Consider the following 25,032-nt stretch of genomic DNA (forward strand, 5'->3'; position numbering starts at 1 on the left):
TACATGAAATGAACACCTCAATAATTGTAAAAATATTGTAGCAATTTGTTGTGTTTATATATATATATATATATATATATATTAGAGTAGCTCATATGTATATAAAAGAATAAAAAATAAAAAATGTGTTCAACAGGCCATTTTACCACTCAAAAAAAAAAAAAAAAAAGAAAGCGAAAAGAGTAGAATAAACCAAATTCATTGTTTCTTTGGCATTGACACTTTTTATATATAGACTTTTTTTGTTTTTTGGAGAAGAATTTTTTTTTTTTTAATTACAAATTTTAAGAATGACTTAGATCTCAAACAAGGGACTAAGGATGTTTTAAATAACTTGGTGGGTAAAATAGTAAATATCACCTTAATGGAATGAATAGTAATGATAATATATAACAAAGTCCCTTGATTATTCTATGGATTAAAAGATATTATGGTCTCTCGATAAGAAGGTGAATATTACATATTGAACATGAAAATTTTAAAAGATTTAGGACCATCGGAGACATCTATATCTATATATAGCTAAAAACTGAAGCATAAAGTTTAATGTTGTTGTGCTCTTGTTGAGCCACATCAGCGCCATATCATTAAATTATTTTCAATATTTTCTCTCTCATTTTTAATTATTTTTCTCCTTATTAATTTGCCACTTTACAATTACACATTCTTTAACATTTACTTACTTTTACATTTTTATCTCCTCACTACTCTATACCTTAACCTTACAATTTCTCTATCCCTTTATCTTCTTTTTATTTTGACTCTTCTTCTCCCTTTTTTTTTTTACTATAATTTTTTTTTCTACCATTCAATCCATATTTTTCTCACACAAAAATGCTCTCTTTTTTAATTATTTCTCTCCTTATTAATTTACTACTTTACAATTACACGTTCTCCAATATTTACTTATGTAGGTACCTCGGATGGACGGCTCTTTGGGCCAAGGGCTTTGCCTTGTAGCCTTTTACACCGCAACCTTTGGAATCCCGCATCGAAAGAAAACCCCCCCACTTGCTGCCTTATAAGTTGTGAAGCCAAGGGAGTAGTGTACCATCAGTCTTGATCGCTACAAGGCAAAGCCCTTGGCCCAAAGATCCGTCCATCCGAGGTACCTACAACTTACTTTTACCTTTTTATCTTCCCATTACTCTATATCTTAACTTTACAATTTCTCTATCTCTTCATTTTCCTTTTATTTTGATTCTTCTTCTCCCATTTTTTTTAATATAAAAAATTCTTATTTTCTCTTCCATTCAATTAATATTTTACTCACACAAAAAGTTGAATACTCTCTCTCTCTCTCTCTCTCTCTCTCTCTCTCTCTATATATATATATATATATATATATATATTTATATTCTCTCTTTTGGTGGATGTTTAATTCAGATTGATGAATTTTTATGTTTAACTTTACTTTAGGTTGATATGATTTGGTTATATTTTAATTTTTTTTAATCTTTTTAATTAACATTTTTTTGTTTGTTACATGTTATCTTATGAAATTACAGAATGATTTAATCTATATATATATATATATATATCTAAAAGTTGAATCGTAAAGTTTAATGTTGCTGCGCTTTTGTTAAGCCACATCAGCGCTACATCATCAACTTATTTTTAATATTTTCTCTCTCCTTTTTAATTATTTTTCACCTTTTTAATTTGCCACTTTACAATTACACATTCTCCAACATTTACTTACTTTTACCCTTTTATCTATTCACTACTCTATATCTTAAACTTACAATTTCTCCATCCATTCATCTTCTTTTTATTTTGACTCTTCTTCTCCCAAATTTTTTTTACTATAAAAATTTGTTATTTTCTCTACTATTCAATCCATATTTTGCTCACACAAAAAGGCTCAAATTTTTACTTATTTTTCTCCTTATTAATTTTCCACTTTACAATTATACATTCTCCAACATTTACTTACTTTTACCTTTTTATCTCCCCACTACTCTATATCTTAACCTTACAATTTCTCTATCCATTCATCTTCCTTTTATTTTGACTCTTATTTTCTCCATTTTTTTACTATAAATTTTTTTTATTTTCTCTTCCATTCAATTCATATTTTGCTCACACATAAAGGTGAATACTCTCTCTCTCTCTCTCTCTCTCTCTCTCTCTCTATATATATATATATATATATATATATTCTTTCTTTTGGTGGATGTTTAATTCTTTAAATTGATGAATTTTTATGTTTAACTCTACTTTAGGTTGATATGATTTGGTAACATTTTAATTTTATTTTCTTTGTTTGTTACATGTTATCCTATAAAATTACAGAATGATTTAATGTTATTTTATTACATAGCATGATTTGGTGTTTACAACTATACATTTTCTTTTGAATATTCTTCTACTCATCTTCTTTTATATAATTTTTTTTATTTGTCTCACATTCTCTTCCAAAAAAGGTGATTGTTCTCTCTCTCTTATTAATTCTTTCTTGCAACTCTATTTTAGATTGATGATTTTTGTTTTTGTTTTTTTGTGTCTCTACTTTTGGATGATACACTTTGGTGGTGTGTTTTTTGAGTTATTTATCACATGTACTCTTTATCCCTCTTATAGTTTTGGTTTGAGTTAATTTTTAGATATTTTAGAAGTGAGATGATTATGTATTTGAATGTCTTTGTAAATTATTTGAGCAATATAAATTATAAATTTGTGATGATGTTTGGTTATCATGATAATCTTCTTAATAGAATGAGAAATTCAAATAATTAATTTTGGAACTTAAAAATTTTAGTTGTAGGAAAAAAAAAAACCATAACACACTATACAAAATTTTGAATAATATAGATCACTTGAAAAAAGAATAGGATTTCTATCTTTTATCTTTAAAAAAATTAATGGAATAATATCAATCAAATGCACCAAAGTTTTTCAAAAAAAAAAAAAAAATCTCAAAATAATAGAATGATATATTTGTAGAGATGGAGAGATGAAAAATAATTTTAGAAATAATATCTCTAGTACATCTTATAGAATAAATTATACATTATATCACGTTACAAAATAGTTGTATATTCCCACGCATCGAGTTTGCGACTAATTTTTATAAAAATCCACAACTTCATGTTCAGGAAAGAAATGAAATCGATTGATGATGTAGAGGCTATGGTGACTATGAGAGCTTTTACTTTTACCCATGAGATTGGTCTTTCATCCATCATTATTAAGGGAGACTCCAATGTTGTCATCAATACTTTAGAAGTGGGAGATGAATCCTTTGCAACCCATGGTCATCTGTTTGCCTCTACAAAATCCCTTACGGAAACATGTTAGTGGTTTAATGATGTGGATGGAGGGTATTCTCCCACACTAGGGGCAGAGCTAAAACCACCCTTGGGGGGCCATCCCCACCCCCCCCCCCCCCCCCCCCTTCCCAAAGAAAAAAAAAATTATAGTATGTATAATTTTGAGAAAAAAATAAAGATTTAGCTACAAAAAATAGGAGTTAGCCCCCTCCCCCATATAGTTGAGTTAGTTTAATAATGCTCTTATTAAATAAAAAAAAATCCAATTGGTCTAATAGTTATATATAAAGACAAGGTAGTATATGTTTTTCTCAATTTCCTTTTTTATAGTGAAAAATGCTCTTGTATTTATTAAAGTTTTGGATCATTCATGTCTTTGAAGACTTTAGTGGTACCATTAAATTTTTTTATTAACTTTGCTAGAAAATTTTGTAATTTATATTCAAATGAAAATTTAAAAAATTTCATTATGAAAATGGTATAAGAATTTTATTTTATGGAAGATCAACAATGAGCATAATCTTTATTGGATATTAAGTTTTTTTGTTGTTGATATTTTTCAAAATCTAATATTAAACTATATAGATAACTTTTGTATACTTATTAAAGTTTATAAGAAGATAAGTTTGCATACAATATATCTATAAATTATGACTTACTCTAGTATTAAAGTATTAAGGTTTACATATATATATATATATATATATATATATATTTGTTTTTACACATGTGCATGGGGTTTTGTTTTGACTAATATTACTAGCACAATTTTGCCTTCCAAACAAAAAATCCTATGTCTGCACCGGCTCCACACTTTCATGATGTTCTTTTTGCCAATTATGGCTAATTTTCTCTTTTAATGATAGTTCCAGTTTTTTCTTCTCAAAAAAAGAAAAAAAAAATCATTAACAAGATACACCGGTCTTGAATATGAAGATCTTTGAATGAATTTTCAATATAAAGCAACTATGTTTGTTTCCGATGTGAAGATTTGTTTCATATATATGTGAAGATAATCAATTTTCATAATTTTCACACACGGCCAAAATGGTGAGTGAGAGTGTAAGTGAAACTAAAACATAACTCAAATTTAGAAGGTGTAAAACATATGTTAACTCCAATATTTCAGATGTGATATGAACACGATATGTGTCTAAAATGGTGACGTATGGCTTCTATATTCCATGTATAAATAATTAAGTAGTCCTGGGGCTAAGAATTCGATGGAAAAGGCGATGATGATTGATGTCAATAACTTTTAGTCATTCTAGAGAATTTTTAATGATGATGAATTGAGCGTCAAAATTTAAAGAGTTAGAATGACTCTATTTTTTTTTTTAGGCTAATAAAGTTACATCATTCTCTGCTATCTATCTCTAATTTCTTGGCAAAAATAGTTGTATAATTCAAACCCCTGTTGCTGTGAAAAAATTATTAGGTCAATCAGGAGGACTGTTGAAACAGTCATCCCAAACAATGAAATAATAACACTTCAGCAATCCTTTCAATGAACTAATAATTTCTCGTGACTGTGGGCGAATATCAAATTGCTAAAGGAGGATGGTTATAAGTGCTGAAGTCTTACTGCTCTAATTGAAAATAAATTAGTGGAGTCATGTCTATAAGACTGGATATGCATTAGAGAGTTTAATCTCCCCTGTCGCCTCACGGGTGAGACAGTTTTATGTAGGATTGGATTTATTCCTTTGGGTAATAGCTGAATGTAACATTTATCTAGTTTATATCTCACAAATGTGAAATTCACTTTCAAATGACACATTGAGATAAGGGGTGCAAAAAATGAGTTTTGCATCTAATTCATTTAGAAAGTACAACATTCAAAGTGTATCGTTTTTAATAATTTAGGAACCAGAAAAGAATTTTTGATCATTTAAATAAGAAAATAGAACTTTATATAAAATTTAAGGACCAAAACCATATTTTTACCTATGAGATAAATACAAAAACTTTTTTTGTTAGTTAAACTGGGTGAATAAATATAAAAACTTTACGATTGCTCTACGTCAATCCTTCGCTTATGATTTTTCTATAATAAAAATAAATAAACCCAATTGCAATTTCTTTCGTGGAAGAATATATTCGACATTGAACATATACTTCTCTTCTCTCTCAGCTGGTGGGTCAACGAAGTATTAACTGTCTTTATAATATACTTTATAAATCTTTTCTTGACCGGTACATTCTCATAGACACTAGACAGTGGAATTTGATAGTCTTCATCATATGATGCATTTTTTTACTTTATCATTTTATTTCTTATTTTGAACTTCTCAAGTAAACAGAGCTTAAAGCAAAGTTTACAAAAGGAAAAAAAAAAAAAAAAAAACCATCGTCCTATGGCAGACAAAAGTATTAAGCTTGCGATTCCCGCAAAGCTAAGGCATTTTCGTATATTAAAAACGCTCACTTTCCTAAATTTGATTCAGTTAATTAAATAAAAAGAATAGCTTCAATAGCCAAGTGGTAGTTTCTTTCGATTTCATGAATCTACTAGTATTTGCTTTATCTTTCAAAGTAGTCCATTAGCACAAACTTTTTTTCACAAGTTGTTGAATTAATAAATTACGATTAGTGGACAATAAGCATAATGTTTATTCATATAAAATTGGTGTTAGATTCTGTATCCATCAATCACAACTAGTAACTTTAACAAGTGTGAAATAGTTCTATCATAAACCACAAAAATCATAGAAATGAGCACTATACAAAGAAAATTGAAATGCTTTACGCTTTACTAATAAATGGAGTATTTACTATTGGCTTTAAACATTGGGGACTTAGAAAGTGGGAGGTTTAAATATGGATTTCGTCAACTTTCCTTAGGCCTAAGGCAATACCTAAAGTCACCACAATCTTTGATGGTGGTGTTGGATCTTTCAGTCTCTAATTAAAAGACTACAAAAGTAAGAATGACAGAATGAGAGAGAGCCCCAAAATCAATGTATATGATAAAGTTAGAGAAGGGCAAGTTCTGGCTGCGTCCCCTGTGGCCAAATTGGCTAGCCATTCTGTAGTGGCCAATTCAGCCTGCTCAATTGGTCCTGACCCCGACCCATCTGTTGTTGTTCCTGCTATCGTAGGGGGCGAATCTCTTGAAGATTTTAGACTGCACAAGAACAAATTCCAAATTCTCAATTACAACGATACTTATGAGCATCAGGCAAAATTAGAAATTATTACAAGTGTAATACACATTCCACACTAATGAATATGGACAGGTAAAACTTAGGTATAATAACTTAGGTGTAGGACATCATTAAATTCCTACAAATGGTTGTATTTGATTTAATTGTCATTGAAAAAGAAAACAATGTTTGAATTTCAATGATCAATATAGTTATGTGTTGAATATAATTGGGAAACTCAATATAATGTAATTAAAGTATTGTATATAAGTTTTTTTTCATAATAGTTTGTCACAGCAAAGGAATCAATATACAATTATATCAACATAAGAGAATCAAATTGTCCAAAAAAGCAATAGGTTTCCAGAAACCCCAATTCTAAATTCTTCATACAAAACAAAGATCAGCTTGATTATAATCAAAGATCAGCAGGCATCTAAACTCTGTTTTATAGCAAACTCAAACTAAGGACAACTTTACCTTGGAAGCGAAGAACAAAATGTGATTGTATAATCTGCTCCGGTACAAGTAAAGGTACTAGTAGCATCATCATAAGCATAACTGTAAGACAAGGGACAAGCATTCTTGAACATCTGCGAGTACAATGAAGGTTTACAAGTTGCCGGTGAGCTATAATCGCCGTTGCAACAGTACTCAGGTGTCCCAAACGCCCCACACGCACTATTACAAGCTTGTCCACCCTCAACTCTCAGCTCAGCAGGACAATTACGGTTAAGGTCCTTGACGCAACCAGTGGAAGCGCACGTACCTGATCCACCACTACTTTCAACGATCATTGGGAGGTTATAACCATCAACGAGGCTCACATCGTAGAAGTCAGCTGAGCCTGACCCGAGCGTGAACTCGGCTAGTGTGGCTGGAGGTGTGGCTCCAGCTCCATTGCACTCAATTGTGCCTGAGCCACAATCGCCAGTGGCGCAGGAGCCGCGGTTTGAGCCATCAAAATTGCAACCAGTACGGCCCCAGAAGCGACCAGACCAGCCGGTTGGGGCTTGGAAAGAACGAGAGGTGGATTTTGTGAGCTGGAAACCTGTAGACTCTAGCTTCGGACTACCTGCGCTTGATAGAATTCCTGGCCATACTGTGTAGTCACACTTGTTCACAAACGTGAATGTAGCACCTGAAGCCCCTGTAAAAGTACATTCAGAGAAAAACAATATTAATGAGATTAGTCATCACTACAATCTTGTAACTCAATTAGTAGACACATTTTGATGTTCAATATTCCCGATTCCCGAATTATTTATGGACTTATATTATGTCTTACTGTTTTTGTTAAAAATGTAAGAGGCAGAGTTTAAAATCAATGGGAAATTTTATTTATTAATTTACCTTTGGAAATGAAGAGAATAGCAAGGCTGAGGATCATAGTGTAAGAATGATGATGGCAATAGAAGAAAAGTTCCATAAAGAGTGAATAATATTATCAAATTTCAAATATATGATTCGATATTTTGGATTCTCAATGTGTAAAAAAGAAGGGTTTGAATTGAGACTAAGAGAGACAGAATTAAGAATAACAGTAGCCAAGGCAAGGCTTTTTGCTGTGATAGATGGCAGTGAGAGGAGGAATGGAGAAGATATGGGGAGTGACCACCCATAAACAAAGTGGCAACTACTTATTTTGTTACTCTCATCTTTCTCTTTGGAAAAGAGTGGATGGAAGGAGCTACCACTATTATTTTTTGTCACTCTCTTTCACTTAGAAAAAAAAAGAAAAAAAAGAGTGGATAGAAGGAGGCTGAGGGAGTAGTGGTGGGGAGTTCTATTTAATTGCTCTACATTCCTATTTATAAAAGAGTTGGCATAAACAACAAAGGGAGCTAAAGGAGAAACTGTCACTGTTAGAAAAAGACAAAGAATTGAAGGCTCTCTCGTATACTTGCACCTTAAGTGCTAATGAAGCTTCGACTTAGTGTAAAAGTGTAAAATGGCTTAAAAAAATATATCAATAAAGCTTCAACTTAGCGTGCAAGTGGCTAAAACAAAATCACCCAGTTGAGAGGGATGACAAAAATGTGTCTCGCCTATTTGATTAATTAGTCCTGTCGTACTCTAAGTACTGTGGGTTCTCCCCGTCCCTATTGTGTCATTGACGTCGGATTTCGACCCTTCCCTTAACCCTTTTTGGAGGCCTTGCCGACGAGTGTGTGATGAGTACCTTATTATTTATTTGATGGGATTTATCTTTTTATTATTTATTTTTCTTTTCACAAATATCCATTTTGTACTAATTTAGGGTTTTGCTTACTAGAATATGATAAATTTGTGTTTTAGGCTCTGCTTGGGAGTTCATAAGGGAAGTGAATAAAATGATTATAAGAAAATGAAAAGGAATGTATTTAAGTAAGGAAAAGAATGGAATGAAATGTAAAAGAATGGAATAGAATGAAATTTTTTTTCTTTTTTTTTGAAACTGAAAACATACTTTCATTAAATCAAAGATGCATCAATGTTTACATACTCAACAACAACTGATGGAACCTCTTCCATCCAAAATAAGTCAACATTCACCTTTTGGGCATACCTAGCAAGCTCATGTGCTACCTGATTACCATTTCTTTTAGTGCAGCTCATAGACGTCCATTCCAAAGCTCCTGCCAGGTGCCGGATGTCTCCAACAACGTGGCCAATGGCTGACTGGTTCTCCGTACCTGATGCAATCCACCTTGTAGCATTAACATTGTCCCCTTCCACGACAAGCCTCGTGAAACCAGCTTCAATAACGAATTCCAGCGCCTTGCGACATGCAAGTAGTTCAGCCAAATCACTTCCCTGTACCGCCGGACCTTTAACTGTCATTGCCGCCATAACTTCTCCAGAAAAATTCCTGATCACTGCACCGAAGCTAGAGCTAGCAGAGTCCTTAAACACTGCAGCGTCATAGTTGAGCTTGTACACATTATGTGGTGGGGGTATCCAGCGCGTTCCATCATTCTGTACCGCCTGCTGAGTCGCTCCAACTTCCACAGCCGCCTGTAGACTCACCTGTGCTTGCTGAAACTCCTCAAGCAATTCAGATGCACGCCTATTCAAGCAGCCCGGATCAATTAATTTGCCACCATGCACAACTCTATTCCGCTGGTTCCAAATCAACCATGCCTGCACCAACCACAATTCCACCTCTGTTCTGTCTAGCCGATCTAGCAAATACTCCAATAAAGCAACAACATCAATCTGACCCGTACCACACTTCTGCAATGCCCTTACACTCCCATACCATACATCCTGCGCTACTGAGCATTCCCATAAAGCATGGATAGCTGATTCTTGGAATAGACCACATAACGAACACACATCATCCATTAACACCCGTTTCTTCTTGAGGTTCCTTCTAGTAGGAAGAATATCATGACACGCCCTCCACCCAAACACCTTAATCTTATTGGGGATCCGAAGCTTCCATATAGCAGCCCACATCGGACTACCACCATTGCTTGATGATGATTCAGCCCAATCCAACTTCCACAATTGAGCTTTGGCAACCTTATAGGCTGACTTCATTGTGAAAATACCATCCTTATTATGCTTCCAAAAAATAGAGTCAGATACTTGCCTTCGACTTAAAGGTATATTGCAAATAGCTTCCCCCTCATCTCGATTGAAATAAGCCATAATAAAATCTCGTCGCCATACATGGAGGTCTTGGTTAATCAACCTTGACACCCAATCTTCCTCTTCATCATCCCTTACCGACAAAAAGGGCTTATTAGTAGGATACTCAGGAATCCACCTATCCCGATAGACATTAATAGAAAGTCCATCACCCACTCGCCAACAATGTCCCAATCTCAAAATAGGTAAGGCCGCCACTAAACTCCTCCACACAAAAGAACAGTTAGGTGATTCTGAAGCCTCAAGTACTGAGGTTCTAGGGAAGTACCTTGCTTTAAAGTATTGATAGACTAGAGAAGTTGTATCAGTTAATAATCTCCACCCCTGCTTGGCCAACATAGCTAAATTAAACGCTCTAAGGTCCTGAAACCCCATTCCACCATCCTTCTTTGACAATGTCAGTTTATCCCAGCTTTTCCAATGAATTTTCCGTTCATTCCCTACCTGGCCCCACCAAAATCTAGCACATAAGCCATCCAACTCCTCACATAATTTCCCTGGAAGCTGAAACACACTCATTGTATACGTTGGAATAGACTGAGCAACTGCCTTAATGAGAACTTCTTTCCCAGCTCTAGAAAGCATCATCCCCTTCCACCCCTGTAATTTTTTCCACACCCTATCTTTAATAAAAGAAAAAGTATGGTATTTTGCCCTTCCAACTAAGGTAGGCAAACCCAGATATGATTCAAACCGAACCACTTCCTTCACTCCTAGAATCCAATGAAATTAAGTAACCTTGATTGGATGTTTTAAAATAAAGGAATGGAAAGGAATGAAAATGAATGGAATGTAAGTAATTTTGTTTGGGAGCAACATGGAGAGAATAGAATGGAATCATTTTATGACAATATTACTATTAGACCCCTATTTTAAAATAAAGAATTGAATATACAGGGGTATTTCGGAAGTTTTAGTAAAAAAATCATTAAATCTAATTCTATTTCCTTCCATTCCTTCCAATTTTGTAGGGAATGAAAATTTGAGATTTTAAGGGAATAGAGAGGAATGAGTGTTCCCTCCTATTCATTTCATTCCCTCCTACTTAAACTCCCAAATAAGGGAATAGAAAGTCTGTTAAAACTCCCTAATAAGAGAAGAGAAAAATATTCTAAAATGATTCTTTTCATTCCTTTCCATTCCCTCCTCAGGTAGTTGCTACCAATTATTGGATTTTTAAGTTTTTTTTTTTTTTAATTTTTAATTTTTAAATTTTTTTAAAAAAAATAATTGAAATGATAAAAAACTTTATTAAAATAGAACCAACAGATACAAGTGAAACAGAGCCAAAACTCTGACTTGGGGAAACACTAGCAGATATAGTGCTGCTGTGCTACCCACGTAAACTAGGAAAAAATGAAAACAGAGACTACATAGGCTGAAGAAACTGTACTACGATATCTCATTGAGCTAGTGACTGTGCTGCCATCAGACGTTGATACTCCTCTAATAGCCCGTTTGCTCCTTCAAGAATCACCCTGGGATGAGTTTGAATTTGTTGAAAGTAAAATTTGTTCCTAGCATTCCAGATGGCCCAGGCCGTGACTGCCCACTTCCCAAGTTCCAACTTGCTCAACTTATTTCTCATCTGCTGGAAGAGTAAGAAAAAATCATCTACTTCGTTGCTGCACTTCTGTGGGCAAACGGACATGCCCACAGACTATGGCCCATAGTCTCAGGCTATTGGCAGCAAAGTTCACATCTAGCATCCACCTTAATTGGGCACTTATATCTACGTGATTTTATTTTCAAATTTAGGTTAAAGAAGAATGAATGGTTCCAACCCAAACTATGATTTCAAAAAAAAAAAAAAAAAAAAATTTCAAATAAGAAAACATGAGTAGGAAATTTTGGTTGTGAGTAGATAAGGTATTAGACATGTCACGATGTCCATACTGTAATTGTAACTCATTTTTACACAATTGTAAAATTTAGGCAAATATGCAAAACTGACCTTTTAACTTTCAGTTTCTTTTTTCATTTCAAGCCTCTAACTTTCAATTTTTGTCAATACAGGATTCTTTTAGAACTCAGTTAGGGGTTGCTGTTAATTGAGCCAAAATGACATCGTTTTGGCTCTTTTTTATTTTATTATTATTATTATAATAAATTTTGGAATTTAAAGAAAAAAAAAAGAAAAATCTATAAAAAAAAAGAAAAGAAAAAGAAAAAAAAAATTAAGGGTCGTTCCCCCTTCCCCTGAAATCAAAACAAAGAAACCGATTCAAAACTCCATCACCTGAAGCGGTACCTTGTTTTCGTATCCCTATTTGTACTTGGTTCCATATTGTTCATTGTGAAACCTTGTAGCTCATTTCTTTATGATTGTAGATTCTGAAAAATAACATTTGTTTTTGTAATTTATTATTGTCTTTCAATCTTCTGTTGAATATAGTATTCAGTTTTCTACCTCTTCTTTTAGATGGGTTTCTGTTGGAGTATTTAAGGATTTATATTGTGGGTTGGAAAATTAAAAATGTTTAAGGCTTTCTTCTAGTAAGTGCTTTTGTTTAAAAGAAATCTCGATCTGTCCTTTTTTCCTCCCTTTTTCCTAATATTATGCACTGTCATTGGAGCTCGGTGATGGAATTCTGAATCGGTTTCTTTTTTTTTTTACATATTTTTTTTTCTTTAAATTCCAAAATTTATTTTTTATTTTTTTAAAAAGCCAAAACGACGTTATTTTGGCTCAATTAACGGTAGCCCCTAATTGAGTTCTAATGGAGTCCTGCATTGACAAAAATTGAAAGTTAGAGGAATGAAGTGACAAAACTGAAAGTTAAAGGATTGAGAAAAAAAAAAAAAACTAAAAGTTAGAGGGTCAGTTTTGCGTTTTTGCCTAAAATTTATGATTTGATTTACAGCACTTTTAACATAAAAGTATTTTTTTTTTCTTTAGGAAAAGTGTTTCCATTGATTTTTGGAAAGGAACCCCATGGATCAAAAAAATTTCATATGCGTCTGTCCTATACGGTGTACAATTTCTTAGAAAGAGTGCCAAAACCATTGTTTCTTGAAATATGATTTTTTTTCAATGAGGCATAGACTAGTTTAGAAAAAAACTTTGATAATACCACTTATAATTTTTTTTTTATTTAAATTTAATGTACTTTTAAAGATTAAGCCTTTTTTTTGGGGGGGGGGGGGGGATTAAACCATGTTAATGTGTGGCTTAAATGGATTTCACACCATTAACTAGAGAGTTAGTACTTTCTCAACCAAAAAAAAAAAAACCAGAGAGTTAGTGTATAAATCTATAAAAGTAAACATCAAAGATAATCACATTCATAGGAAAGTAATTTCCAAATTCAATTGTTCAAGTCATACCCATTTAATTATGGTTTAACCCATCTATGGATATTCATAATTATCAAAGATTAACAAGGACAGGTTATGAAGCATGGTTAAGAAAATTTCTCATCAAAGAATTGGCCTAGCATGAAATGATCCTTTAAAATATATCATCTATGCAACATTTGATTATTCAAGAGAAAATTAGATCTACATATATATACGTAATTACAACTATTCAAACATGTTATCATAGAGCATAAAAAATTATGGATGGAGCTACTCTTTAAAGCACATCAAGGCATTATTCACACATGCATGATTATAACCATTTAAGAGTCGTATTGAGCATGTTATAAAGAAAATGACAAAATTTGGCCACAAACTTATTTGTAGTCTAAGACTACAACTTCTTTTTAAAAAAATTAACATTTATACATATTTTGAAAATATAATAGTTGGGTTATATGTTTTTTACGCTCTTAACACGAACATGCCATATTTTGTGCCAATTAGATGTTATTTACCATATGTTCATAAAAAAAGTATTATTTTGGATTACAAAAACTTGCAATTTAAACAATTGATTGATAGCATAGTTATTAATCTTTAATCTCCTGAAAAATTTGCAAACATGATGGATATAAAAAGATAATGTAATCCAATGGTGGCTTTGTAAAAATTCAAATTCAATAAAAATATATTGAATAAAGTTGTAGCCTTAGGTTACAACAAAACAACAAAATTTATAGCCAAACTTTGTTTTAAAGAAAATTAATAAATATCTCAGACTAGTAAGAAGGAAATCATACGTAAAAATGAAAGCACATGTGGGGGTAAAATTCGTCAGTCGACGTTGGGCCATAGTACATATACTAAGCCCAACCACGACAAGAAGAAAGGGCATGGGCATAGGATACCCCGGCCCAACCATGTTGGGCTGGGCCTGCTTAGGGGCGTCCGAGGAGGAGTACCTCCTCGGACTCGCCAAGTGTGTGTCCGATTCACACCCTATGCATGGCGAAAAGTCATCCAATACGAAGGAACAGTGCATGACGTTCTGGGAGGGGGGCAACCACGATTGCCGCATTAAATGCCAAGGAGCTACTTTTCCAGCCGCATTAATGTGGAAAGGACAGGAGCACAGAACTATCTTGGCCAGTGCAACTCACAGAAAAGACGGAGGATGTCCTATGGGACAGGCACTCAAGTAGAGGCCCAAATGATTAACAAGTGTAGGGTCGTGATCTTAGGAAGGATGCTATATAAGAGAAGGAGATCCCCATGGCCAAGGGATCGCAAGCAAGAAGAAGAAAAAGATAGAAAAAAGAGAAAGGAGTTAGAGACAAAAAGCAGAAGATACAGCCCTAGGGGCTGTTATTCCAAAAGCTTGGAGGAATATCCCTACGTCCAACTGGTTGCATGGCTTGTTCATAACTACGTTTCCTCTGTCAAAGACCTAGTTCTGTATCCTACTCTCTACAAATTCATTGTTGAGGGACTTTTGGGCCAGAACCACCCGCCTGTTGGGCCTGGGCCCCAAAAACCGCCCCCTACAATTGGCACCGTCTGTGGGGAGAACTTGTGTCTCGACAAGTGAAACAGTAAGGGATGGAAGGATCAGGTCCGCGCCAAACCGGACGTGCAGAATCTCAATGACAGGACAACTTTGTAAACCTTGAACGAGCGAAGGACCAAGATAATCAACGAGAGGGCAGTGTGAACACCTCTCACACGAGTAGAAGTCGCTCGAAAGGGAAAGATCACGCGTCCCACCAGCACAACGAGCGGAAGGCTCTACAGCAAGAGATTGATGATTTGAAGAAAAAGCTGCGTCGAGCCCAGCAAAAACATCCTTCGCCCATTTCGGATAGTAGCAGTGGTGAGGATGATGAATACAGACGAAGGACGAGAACCCCTCCGAGCGAGACGTTCTCCTATGAGGAAGAGCGGCCTTACAAACGCGGTCGCAAAAGCCCACCTTACCAAGGCTTGGTCAATGACGCCATGAGCAAGGCCTTGGATCGAATCTCCCAGTCGCCATTTACCCGTAGAATAGAGAGGGCGGTGCTTCCTCGGCGGTTTAATCAGCCAACGTTTACCCTATACAATGGTCGAACTGACCCAGTGGAGCACGTGAGCCAATTCAACCAAAGGATGGTCGTCCACTCTAGGGACGAGGCGTTAATGTGTAAGGTGTTTCCATCCAGCCTGGGACCCTTGGCCATGAGATGGTTTGATGCCCTCCCACCAAATTCCATAGACTCCTTTAAACAGTTGACGCAGGCTTTTGGTTCCTGCTTCATCACCAGCACTAGAATCCCTCGGTCCCTCGATTCCCTTTTATCCTTATTCATGCGGGAAGGAGAAACACTGAAGGCCTACTCGGACAGATATTGGGAGATGTACAACGAGGTAGAAGGAAACCACGATGACGTTGCCATCAGTACCTTCAAAAGGGGCCTGCCGACAGAGCATGGCTTGAGAAAGTCTCTCACTGGGAAGCCAGTCACCAGCGTGCGACAACTCATGGACAAGATAGACAAGTATAAAAGGGTCGAAGAGGACCAGCAGACTGGGAAGGGAAAGGCGAAGTTTATCCCTCAAGAGAGAAGGGACTTCAGGTCGGACCGCTTCAGTAGCAGTAATAAGCCGAGAAGAGATTATACGGAACAATCGGGATCTACAGGGGCTCAGGTAGTCCACGCTGTGTTCCGAGAGCCATTGCACGAGATCCTGGAGAAGATAAAGCACGAACCTTTTTTTCAATGGCCGAATAGGATGGCAGGCGACCCCTCAAAACGCAATCAGAATCTATATTGTGCGTATCACCAAGAGCCTGGTCACGTCACTGACGAATGTAGGAACCTGAAAAACTATTTGGATCGACTTGTCCGAGAAGGAAAGCTAAGGCATCTGTTGCATCGCCCTGAGCAGTCAAATGTCGATACCAGGCAAAGCGCCTTGAGGCCACCCATAGGCACGATAAATGTCATCCTTGCCGCACCTGGGAGAACCGGTTCCGGCCCGTTCAGGGTAATGTCAGTGGGTAGGTTCCCGACAGAGCCAGGCGAAAGGGGATCCAAGAGAGCCAGAGGGAGGGCCCTGCCATTAATTGGGTTCACGGAGGAGGACAAGGAGGGAACTATTCAACCCCATGAGGATGCCCTAGTCGTGATGCTCAGAATAGGAGGTTATGACGTGAAGAGGGTGTTAGTTGATCAGGGTAGCGCCGTGGAGGTGATGTACCCAGACTTGTATAAGGGGATGAATTTGAAGCAGGAAGACCTGTCGCCATACGATTCACCCCTGCTTAGCTTTGAGGGAAAAATCGTCATCCCGAAAGGCATGATTAGGTTGCCTGTGCAAACAGACACAGAAGTAGTGGAAGTGGACTTCATCGTGGTGGACGCATACTCACCCTACACAGCTATTGTGGCACGGCCATGGCTTCATGCACTAGGGGCTGTGTCGTCTACCCTGCACCAGAAAGTGAAATATCCGTCAGAGGGCCGAATCAAAGAGATAGTAGGGGACCAAGGAATGGCCAGGCAATGCATGGTATCGGCAATTGCTCGACAATTAAGCAGCGGACCTTCTACTTCAGCCGGGAATAGCTTATAGCAATTAAGGACCCCGGTCCTAGCTACGGGTAATGAAGGACCGGCCATGGAGGTGAGCTGTGAAGAGCTGGAGAAAGTGCTCGTCGGATCAGACCCCGAGAGATTTTTCCAGATTGGCTCGGAATTACCAGCACAGGAGAAGTTGGCGCTAATTAATTTTCTACGACGAAATGAGGACGTGTTCGCCTGGGATCCTTACGAAGTCCCTGGGGTTGACTCAGACCTAATACGCCATCACCTTAACGTTAATCCGGCTATTACCCCAAAGAAGCAGCCTCCCCGGCGCCCGTCAAAGGAGCATGCGGACGCTGTGAGAGAGGAAGTCGCAAAGTTGAAGAGAGCTGGGGCTATCAAGGAAGTATTCTACCCAGAATGGTTGGCGAACACAGTCGTGGTGAAGAAGAAGAGCAGGAAATGGCGGGTCTGCGTGGACTTCACGGACTTAAACAAGGCCTGCCCAAAGGATCCTTTCCCGATGCCACGGATAGACCGACTGGTTGACGCAACTGTCGGGCACCCCCGAATGAGTTTTTTGGACGCTTTCCAGGGCTACCATCAGATATCCTTGGCCACCGAAGACCAGGAAAAAACTGCTTTTGTCACCCCAATTGGCAACTATCATTACAAGGTGATGCCTTTTGGCCTGAAGAATGCCGGGTCGACCTATCAAAGGATGATGACTAGGATGTTTGAGCAATAGATGGGAAAAACTGTCGAGGTGTATATAGACGATATGGTAGTAAAGAGTAAATTGGTGACCAACCACATTAGGGACCTCGACGAAGTGTTTCAAATCCTGAGAAGGTACAAGCTGCGACTGAATGCATCCAAGTGCTCATTTGGAGTGGGATCGGGGAAATTCCTTGGCTACATGGTAACCCACCGGGGAATCGAGGTCAACCCTGACCAAATAAGGGACATTCATAGTATGCAGCCTCCTCGGAATCCCAAAGATGTCCAGAAGCTTACCGGCATGATAGCAGCTTTAAATCGTTTCATCTCTCGCTCAGCGGACAGATGCAGACCTTTTTTCCTCCTATTGCACAAGTGGAAGGGTTTCGAGTGGACTGAAGAGTGTGATTTAGCATTCCAACAGCTCAAGGAATACCTCGCCCGACCTCCAATCATGTCCAGTCCCGAGGCCGATGAGGTGCTGTATGCATACATCGCTGTCATCGATCATGCGGTGAGCCTAGTACTAATCCGAGAGGACAACGGCACGCAGCAGCCCGTGTATTACGTAAGCAAGTCGCTACAGGAGGCAGAGACCCGGTACCTCCCCCTCGAAAAGGCAATATTGGCTGTCGTGCAAGCTACAAAGAAGCTTCCCCACTATTTTTAGGCACATACAGTGGTGGTGCTAACCCAACTTCCATTGAAATCAGTCCTCCGTAGCGCCGACTACACGGGGAGAATAGCCAAATGGGGAACCATCTTGAGCGCCTTTGACATTAGATACATGCCACGCACCGCCATAAAAGGTCAAGTCCTTGCCGATCTGGTAGCTGAATTTGCGGAGCCTACCTTGGAAGGGGTGGAAGTGTTGGGATCACCGAGTGACGATAGGAGGTTAGTCAGCGCGATTTCTCTGCAAGAACACGATAAGTGGAGAGCATACATCGATGGTGCAGCAAACCAAAAGGGCTCCGGAGTGGGGCTCATTCTAATCTCTCCCGAAGGTATAATCTTGGAAAAGTCGTTGAGACTGGGATTCCCAGCAACGAATAACGAAGCCGAGTATGAGGCACTGCTGGAGGGGATGTCCATGATTCGGAGGTTGGGTGGGAAATGCGCGAGCATATTCTCGGATTCGAGACTCATAGTGGGGCAAGTAAGCAGGGAATTGGAGGCGAAAGATGAAAGAATGCAACGGTACCTTGCCCGAGCTAAACGCCTACAAGCCCACTTCGACGACTTCCGTTTAACGCATATACCCAGAAGCGGGAATACCCACGCCGATTCTCTGGCAACACTGGCCACCTCCTCGGCTCAGCCCCTTCCGCGGGTTATTTTGGTCGAGGACCTCTGCCGCCCCACGGAAGAGGAGGCTAACGGTATTAGGGTACACAACGTCGGTGAAGGACCAAGCTGGATGGACCCTCTTGTCCGGTTCTTGAAGTACGACTCCTTACTGGACGACAAAGTCGAGGCTGACAAAATCAGGAGGAGAGCTCCTCGATTCTGGTTGTCCGAGGACTCCAAGCTTTATAGACGTTCATTCTCAGGGCCATACTTGCTGTGTGTGCACCCAGGGGCTACTGAACTCATTCTAGAGGAGTTGCACGAGGGGATTTGCGGAAGCCATACGGGGGGCCGGTCCCTCTCCCACAGGGCTATGATGCTGGGTTACTGGTGGCCGAGCATGCAAAAGGAGGCTCTGGAATATGTGAAGAAGTGTGACCAATGCCAAAGGTTCGCTCCGAATATACATCAGCCGGGTGGGGTACTTAACCCATTGTCCAGCCCTTGGCCATTCGCACAATGGGGCCTAGACATAATAGGTCCGTTCCCTAAAGCTGTCGGGAACAAGAAGTTTCTTCTCGTCGGCACCGATTACTTCACGAAATGGGTCGAGGCTGAAGCGCTGGCAAACATTAGGGATGTTGATGTTAAGAAGTTTATCTGGAAAAATATCGTCACCCGGTTCGGTACCCCACACACCCTAATCTCGGACAATGACCTCCAATTTGATAGCAAGGCCTTTAGGGAATATTGCAGTGAACTGGGGATTGTCAACAGGTACTCTACACCAGCCTACTCGCAGAGTAACGAACAAGCAGAGGCCATCAACAAAACCATAGTGAATGGGCTGAAGAGGAGGTTGGACGACGCGAAAGGGAGGTGGGTTGAAGAACTCGCCCATGTCTTGTGGACGTACCGCACCACGCCCCGCCGATCCACGAGAGAAACCCCCTTTTCGTTGACCTACGGGGCCGAAGCCGTCATCCCATTAGAGATAAACTTTCCCTCCCAGAGGACCGCTACATTCGACCCCATTGCTAACAACGGGCTTCTAGAAAAAAGCCTGGACCTCCTCGAAAAGAGAAGGGAATGCGCGATGGTGCATCTAGCTCAATATCAACAAAAGCTCAAGCAGGGCTATGACGCCAAGGTGAAGTCGAGACCCTTGACGCCCGGGGACCTAGTGCTGAGGAAAGTCCTGGGCAACGCGAGGAACCCTGCATGGGGGAAGCTTGGACCAAACTGGGAGGGCCCATATCGTATCACATCAGTGGCTGGCATTGGAGCGTACTTTTTGGAAGACTTGGACGAACGTGTAGTGCCACGTCCGTGGAATGTAAATAACCTGAAAATGTACTTTTATTAATGAAAAACACTATACTTGATACCGTTTTACTGTACAATTATTTGGGATAAGTGTTAAACAGAACCCAAGTCCTGCATGGCTCCTCGGACCACAGACTTGGGGGAAATTAACCACGCAACGAATCTCATTAAGTGTTAAACAGAACCCAAGTCCTGCATGGCTCCTCGGACCACAGACTTGGGGGGAAATTAACCACGCCACGATTTTCGATAAGTGTTAAACAGAACTCAAGTCCTGCATGGCTCCTCGGACCACAGACTTGGGGGAAATTAACCACGCAACGAATCTCATTAAGTGTTAAACAGAACCCAAGTCCTGCATGGCTCCTCGGACCACAGACTTGGGGGAAATTAACCACGCCACGATTCTCGATAAGTGTTAAACAGAAGTCAAGTCCTGCATGGCTCCTCGGACCACAGACTTGGGGGAAATTAACCACGCAACGAATCTCATTAAGTGTTAAACAGAACCCAAGTCCTGCATGGCTCCTCGGACCACAGACTTGGGGGAAATTAACCACGCCACGATTCTCGATAAGTGTTAAACAGAACTCAAGTCCTGCATGGCTCCTTGGACCACAGACTTGGGGGAAATTAACCACGCAACGAATCTCATTAAGTGTTAAACAGAACCCAAGTCCTGCATGGCTCCTCGGACCACAGACTTGGGGGAAATTAACCACGCCACAATTCTCGATAAGTGTTAAACAGAACTCAAGTCCTGCATGGTTCCTCGGACCACAGACTTGGGGGAAATTAACCACGCAACGAATCTCATTAAGTGTTAAACAGAACCCAAGTCCTGCATGGCTCCTCGGACCACAGACTTGGGGGAAATTAACCACGCAACGAATCTCATTAAGTGTTAAACAGAACCCAAGTCCTGCATGGCTCCTCGGACCACAGACTTGGGGGAAATTAATCACGCAACGATTCTCAATAAGTGTTAAACAGAACCCAAGTCCTGCATGGCTCCTCGGACCACAGACTTGGGGGAAATTAACCACGCAACGATTCTCATTAAGTGTTAAACAGAACCCAAGTCCTGCATGGCTTCTCGGACCACAGACTTGGGGGAAATTAACCATTGTGCGATTCTCAATAAGCGTTAAAGGGAGCCTAAGTGCTACGCGGATTCTTAACCCCGGACTTGGGAGAAGTCAGCATTGTAATCGTTTTTGCCCAATTATAAAGTATCGACCATTCTAACGTATTCATTCATTATTGCTTGACTTTCAGCAGTAAAATGGCAAAACCAATATCCATTCGTGATGAAAACAAAATAGAATAAAGCAGCGATATATGAAATGAAATAACTTTTGTCATATAATGTTCAAAGTAACTCAATTCAGAAACATTAGCAAGGATCAAACAAAACGAGGTACAAAAAGCAAAACAGACGAATTCCTATACTACGTCCTTAAGGGCCCTGAGTCGGGGCAGACTGATCATTCGCTGCTGGGTTCTCCGGGGCGATCTCCTAGGCCTGGGCAAGGATCTCGCTGATGCGAAGACTGTCCTCAGGTGACTGGCCCTGCGTAGCTTGCTCCGTGCCCCCAGTCTCGGGAACGGAGGAATCTGCTGGAAGAGGCTCAGTGGAGGCGACCTCGCCAGGAATCTCACGTATTTCCGCAGGGAAAAAGATGTTCTCAGCTTTCCTGAGATCAGAATCTGCGGGGACGGCTGCCCGATCCATGGCCACTCCCCAGGTCGAGGTGACGTATTCCCTGCAGACGGTGGCGACTTCCTCGGCCAGTCTCTCCTCAGTATCGTGAACTCCACGTTCATACGAAACCGCCACAGCCTTCTCGGCAACCTCCCTGGACAAGCGAGCTTCCTCCTTGGTCCTTGCAAGCTCAGCTTTAAGCTCCGAAACCGCCTGTTGCTCCTCGGCCAGTCTCTCCTCAGAGTGACGGAGCTACTTGCGCAACTCGTCAGCTTGCTTTTCAGCATTTTTCAGGCCAGCCTCTGCACTCGCATTGGCCTTCTTCACCTCTTTTAGCTCATTACCCTGATGATCAAAATCTCGTTTGAGATCGCCAGCGGCCCTCTCAGCTGCAGAACGGGACTGAGCCTCCTTATGCATATCCTCACGGGCCTTCTTGGCCCACTCCTCAGCAATATAAATTTGTTGAGTGACCTGCGCGCGGACGGAAATGAAGACGATATCAAACAAGACGATAAGAGGGTACTCAGTACAAAGACAAGATAGAAGATTCCACTTACCACGGCCATATCCCTCTTCAGTGACATGAAAAGTTCTGGCTGACGAATCTTCCTGAGACCCTCCATGTCACGGGGCAGGAGAAGAGGTTGCTGTAGCGCCTCAGCCAAGAACGAAGCCTGCTCTCGCTGGGATTCCCATAGGGTCGCATCCTAGAGGACTGGAGCGCCGTCTAACTCGATCCGAGGAGACCACGTTCGTGGTACCCTCGGAATGGCCGCCTCGTCTCGGCTCTCAGTGGACCTGGTCCTTTTCTCTCGGGGCTCCTTCGTTTCCTTGCCCTTCTTTTTAGGCCCAGCCTTCTCACGGGCAACTTCTCCCTCCTCCGTCTCTTCTACAGGCCTTTTTCGCCTTAAGTTAGGCATAGGCTGCAGCGCTGTATCCGATGAGGGAGGGGGAGGAGGAACGGGAGCTTTGGGGACGGTCTGTCCTTTCGAGACTTCTTTGGAGGTTTGCCCCTTGGACCTGTTAGATAGAAGACCCCTAAGGCCAGTCCTCGGCTGGAGATCCATTCCTTCTTCTTCTTCTGTGTCTTCGCTAATATCAGGTTGTGCGATGACCAAACCAGCACCAGGAGCTGTTGAGGCGCGGTTTAAATCAGCGTCAGAGTCGGAGAGCTCTACTACCCTGACCGAAGCCTCCCCTTCCTTAGTAAATTGAAACTGGTCTATCTGATCCTCTAAGGATGAATGTGAAGAGTCAGCCTCCTCCTCTGGGATAAATACTGGGGGAAAGGCACGTTGGGGAGGTAACTGAATAGGAGGCAAGTCTGTGGCGGCGAGAAACCCTGGTATGGAAACGTCAATGCGTGCCAACCTCGGACTGCCAGCCCTTATAGCTTGTCCGGCTTCTACCTGGGCTCGAGTGAGTGGAGTGAAGTCCAAAATCAAAGGAGCCGACCGTAGTTGTCCATCCTCGCTAACGAAGATCTCGGACCTCAGGAGGTAATTTAGGGCCGGGATATTGACCAAACTCAGCCGAGGGGACGTTCGCTCCTTGTCTGCGAAGGCCGTTAAAAGGTTTATGTTAGTCCGAGGAGACATGCAACCAAACCAACAAGTTTAAAATAAAAGAAAAAGGAGGGGGAGGAGCTTGAAACTAAAATCCTCCCCACGGAATCTAGTACTACGACACCCCACCTGGCGTTCCCGCCCTAGTCGGACAGTGAGGGCCGTCATACCATGGTCCGGAGACGATCAAATGGTCGTCCTTCAAGCCTTTGCTGGACTTTGGAAGGCAGGATATCAACCTCACTTCGTCAGTCCTGGACTTTAGATAGTACGAGTCGCCGAGCCTATGGCATTCATAAAGATGAACCACGTCATGCCATGAGAGGTCGAGGTTCATCTGATTGTTCAGGGTTTCGACACACCCCAGGATCCGGAATAGATTAGCGGTGCATTGATGGGGGGCCAATATATGACCACGTAGGTAATCCCTAGTTATTCTCCCCATTGGAATAGTCATTCCTCCTTCCACGAAGGCTATCATTGGAATTGCGACTTCCCCTGTATTCCGCTTGAACAAAGTGTCCTCCAGATGACAGTACTCTAAACCTACCTCCGGTGGGATACGATACTTCGCCCTGAAGCCCGCCATACCGGCCGAAGAATCTACCATTTTCTGAAGCCTACCCATCCCCTCTAGTCCTAAAAGCAACTTGAAGGCAGTATGATTAATGAAGAATAATGGAGAAGAAGCGCGCACTTACGGGTAAGAAGCTCGAAGGAGTCTTCCAGAGAATGGCAGCGGAAGTGAGAATGGACTGAAGGAGAAAGCTCTGAGACGTTCTAAATATTGGAATGCTCGTCAAAAGTGAGGGACAACCGCCCTCAAAACCTATTATACTCAGAAGAAGTTGAACAGACGCACTTACGTCTAAGGCGAGTGAAACGCTGTCCACCGTAGATCCGGCCTTCAACCGTTGGATTGGACGAGTGTAAAACCTCGAAAGCTGCGGTTACTTTCCCCTGGGTCATTAAATGCCCTCAACATTAATGAGGCACGTGAAGGCATGCTTCCCCCCCCCCCCTACACGTGTGAAGCAGTGATTCACCACTAACTGTCTAGTGAGTATCAAAATCCCGCCTTTTCTCCTTGGACCTAGAAAAAAAAAGGCAGGAATTTTGAGGGGCTATTGTGGGGGTAAAATCCGTCAGTCGACGTTGGGCCATAGTACATATACTAAGCCCAACCACGACAAGAAGAAAGGGCATGGGCATAGGATACCCCAGCCCAACCATGTTGGGCCGGGCCTGCTTAGGGGCGTCCGAGGAGGAGTACCTCCTCGGACTCGCCAAGTGTGTGTCCGATTCACACCCTATGCATGGCGAAAAGTCATCCAATACGAAGGAACAGTGCATGACGTTCTGGGAGGGGGGCAACCACGATTGCCGCATTAAATGCCAATGAGCTACTTTTCCAGCCGCATTAATGTGGAAAGGACAGGAGCACAAAACTATCTTGGCCAGTGCAACTCACAGAAAAGAGGGAGGATGTCCTATGGGACAGGC

General features: G+C 40.5%; 1 protein-coding gene across 1 annotated transcript; it reads right to left on the bottom strand.

Moving 5' to 3' along the window:
* Positions 1–6,002: 6,002 nt before the first annotated feature.
* Positions 6,003–8,217, bottom strand: LOC126733205 (thaumatin-like protein 1). Its single transcript, XM_050436416.1, has 3 exons — positions 7,772–8,217; positions 6,899–7,568; positions 6,003–6,399 (listed from the first exon to the last, which is right to left on the bottom strand). The coding sequence occupies exons 1-3, from the start codon at positions 7,845–7,847 to the stop codon at positions 6,189–6,191; spliced, it is 957 nt and encodes a 318-aa protein (XP_050292373.1). The 5' UTR covers positions 7,848–8,217; the 3' UTR covers positions 6,003–6,188.
* Between the last annotated feature and the right edge of the window lie 16,815 nt (positions 8,218–25,032).

This window comes from Quercus robur, chromosome 6 (genome assembly GCF_932294415.1).
Source record: "Quercus robur chromosome 6, dhQueRobu3.1, whole genome shotgun sequence".
Classification (NCBI taxonomy): domain Eukaryota; kingdom Viridiplantae; phylum Streptophyta; class Magnoliopsida; order Fagales; family Fagaceae; genus Quercus; species Quercus robur.

What these genes read in the sequence shown, in the direction of transcription:
- LOC126733205 (XM_050436416.1), bottom strand. Translation starts at nt 7,847, where the DNA reads ATGGAACTTTTCTTCTATTGCCATCATCATTCTTACACTATGATCCTC. An exon ending in TATTCTCTTCATTTCCAAAG is followed by an intron (nt 7,569 to 7,771) that starts GTAAATTAATAA and finishes GTACTTTTACAG; the next exon opens with GGGCTTCAGGTGCTACATTC. An exon ending in TTTTGTTCTTCGCTTCCAAG is followed by an intron (nt 6,400 to 6,898) that starts GTAAAGTTGTCC and finishes GTTCTTGTGCAG; the next exon opens with TCTAAAATCTTCAAGAGATT.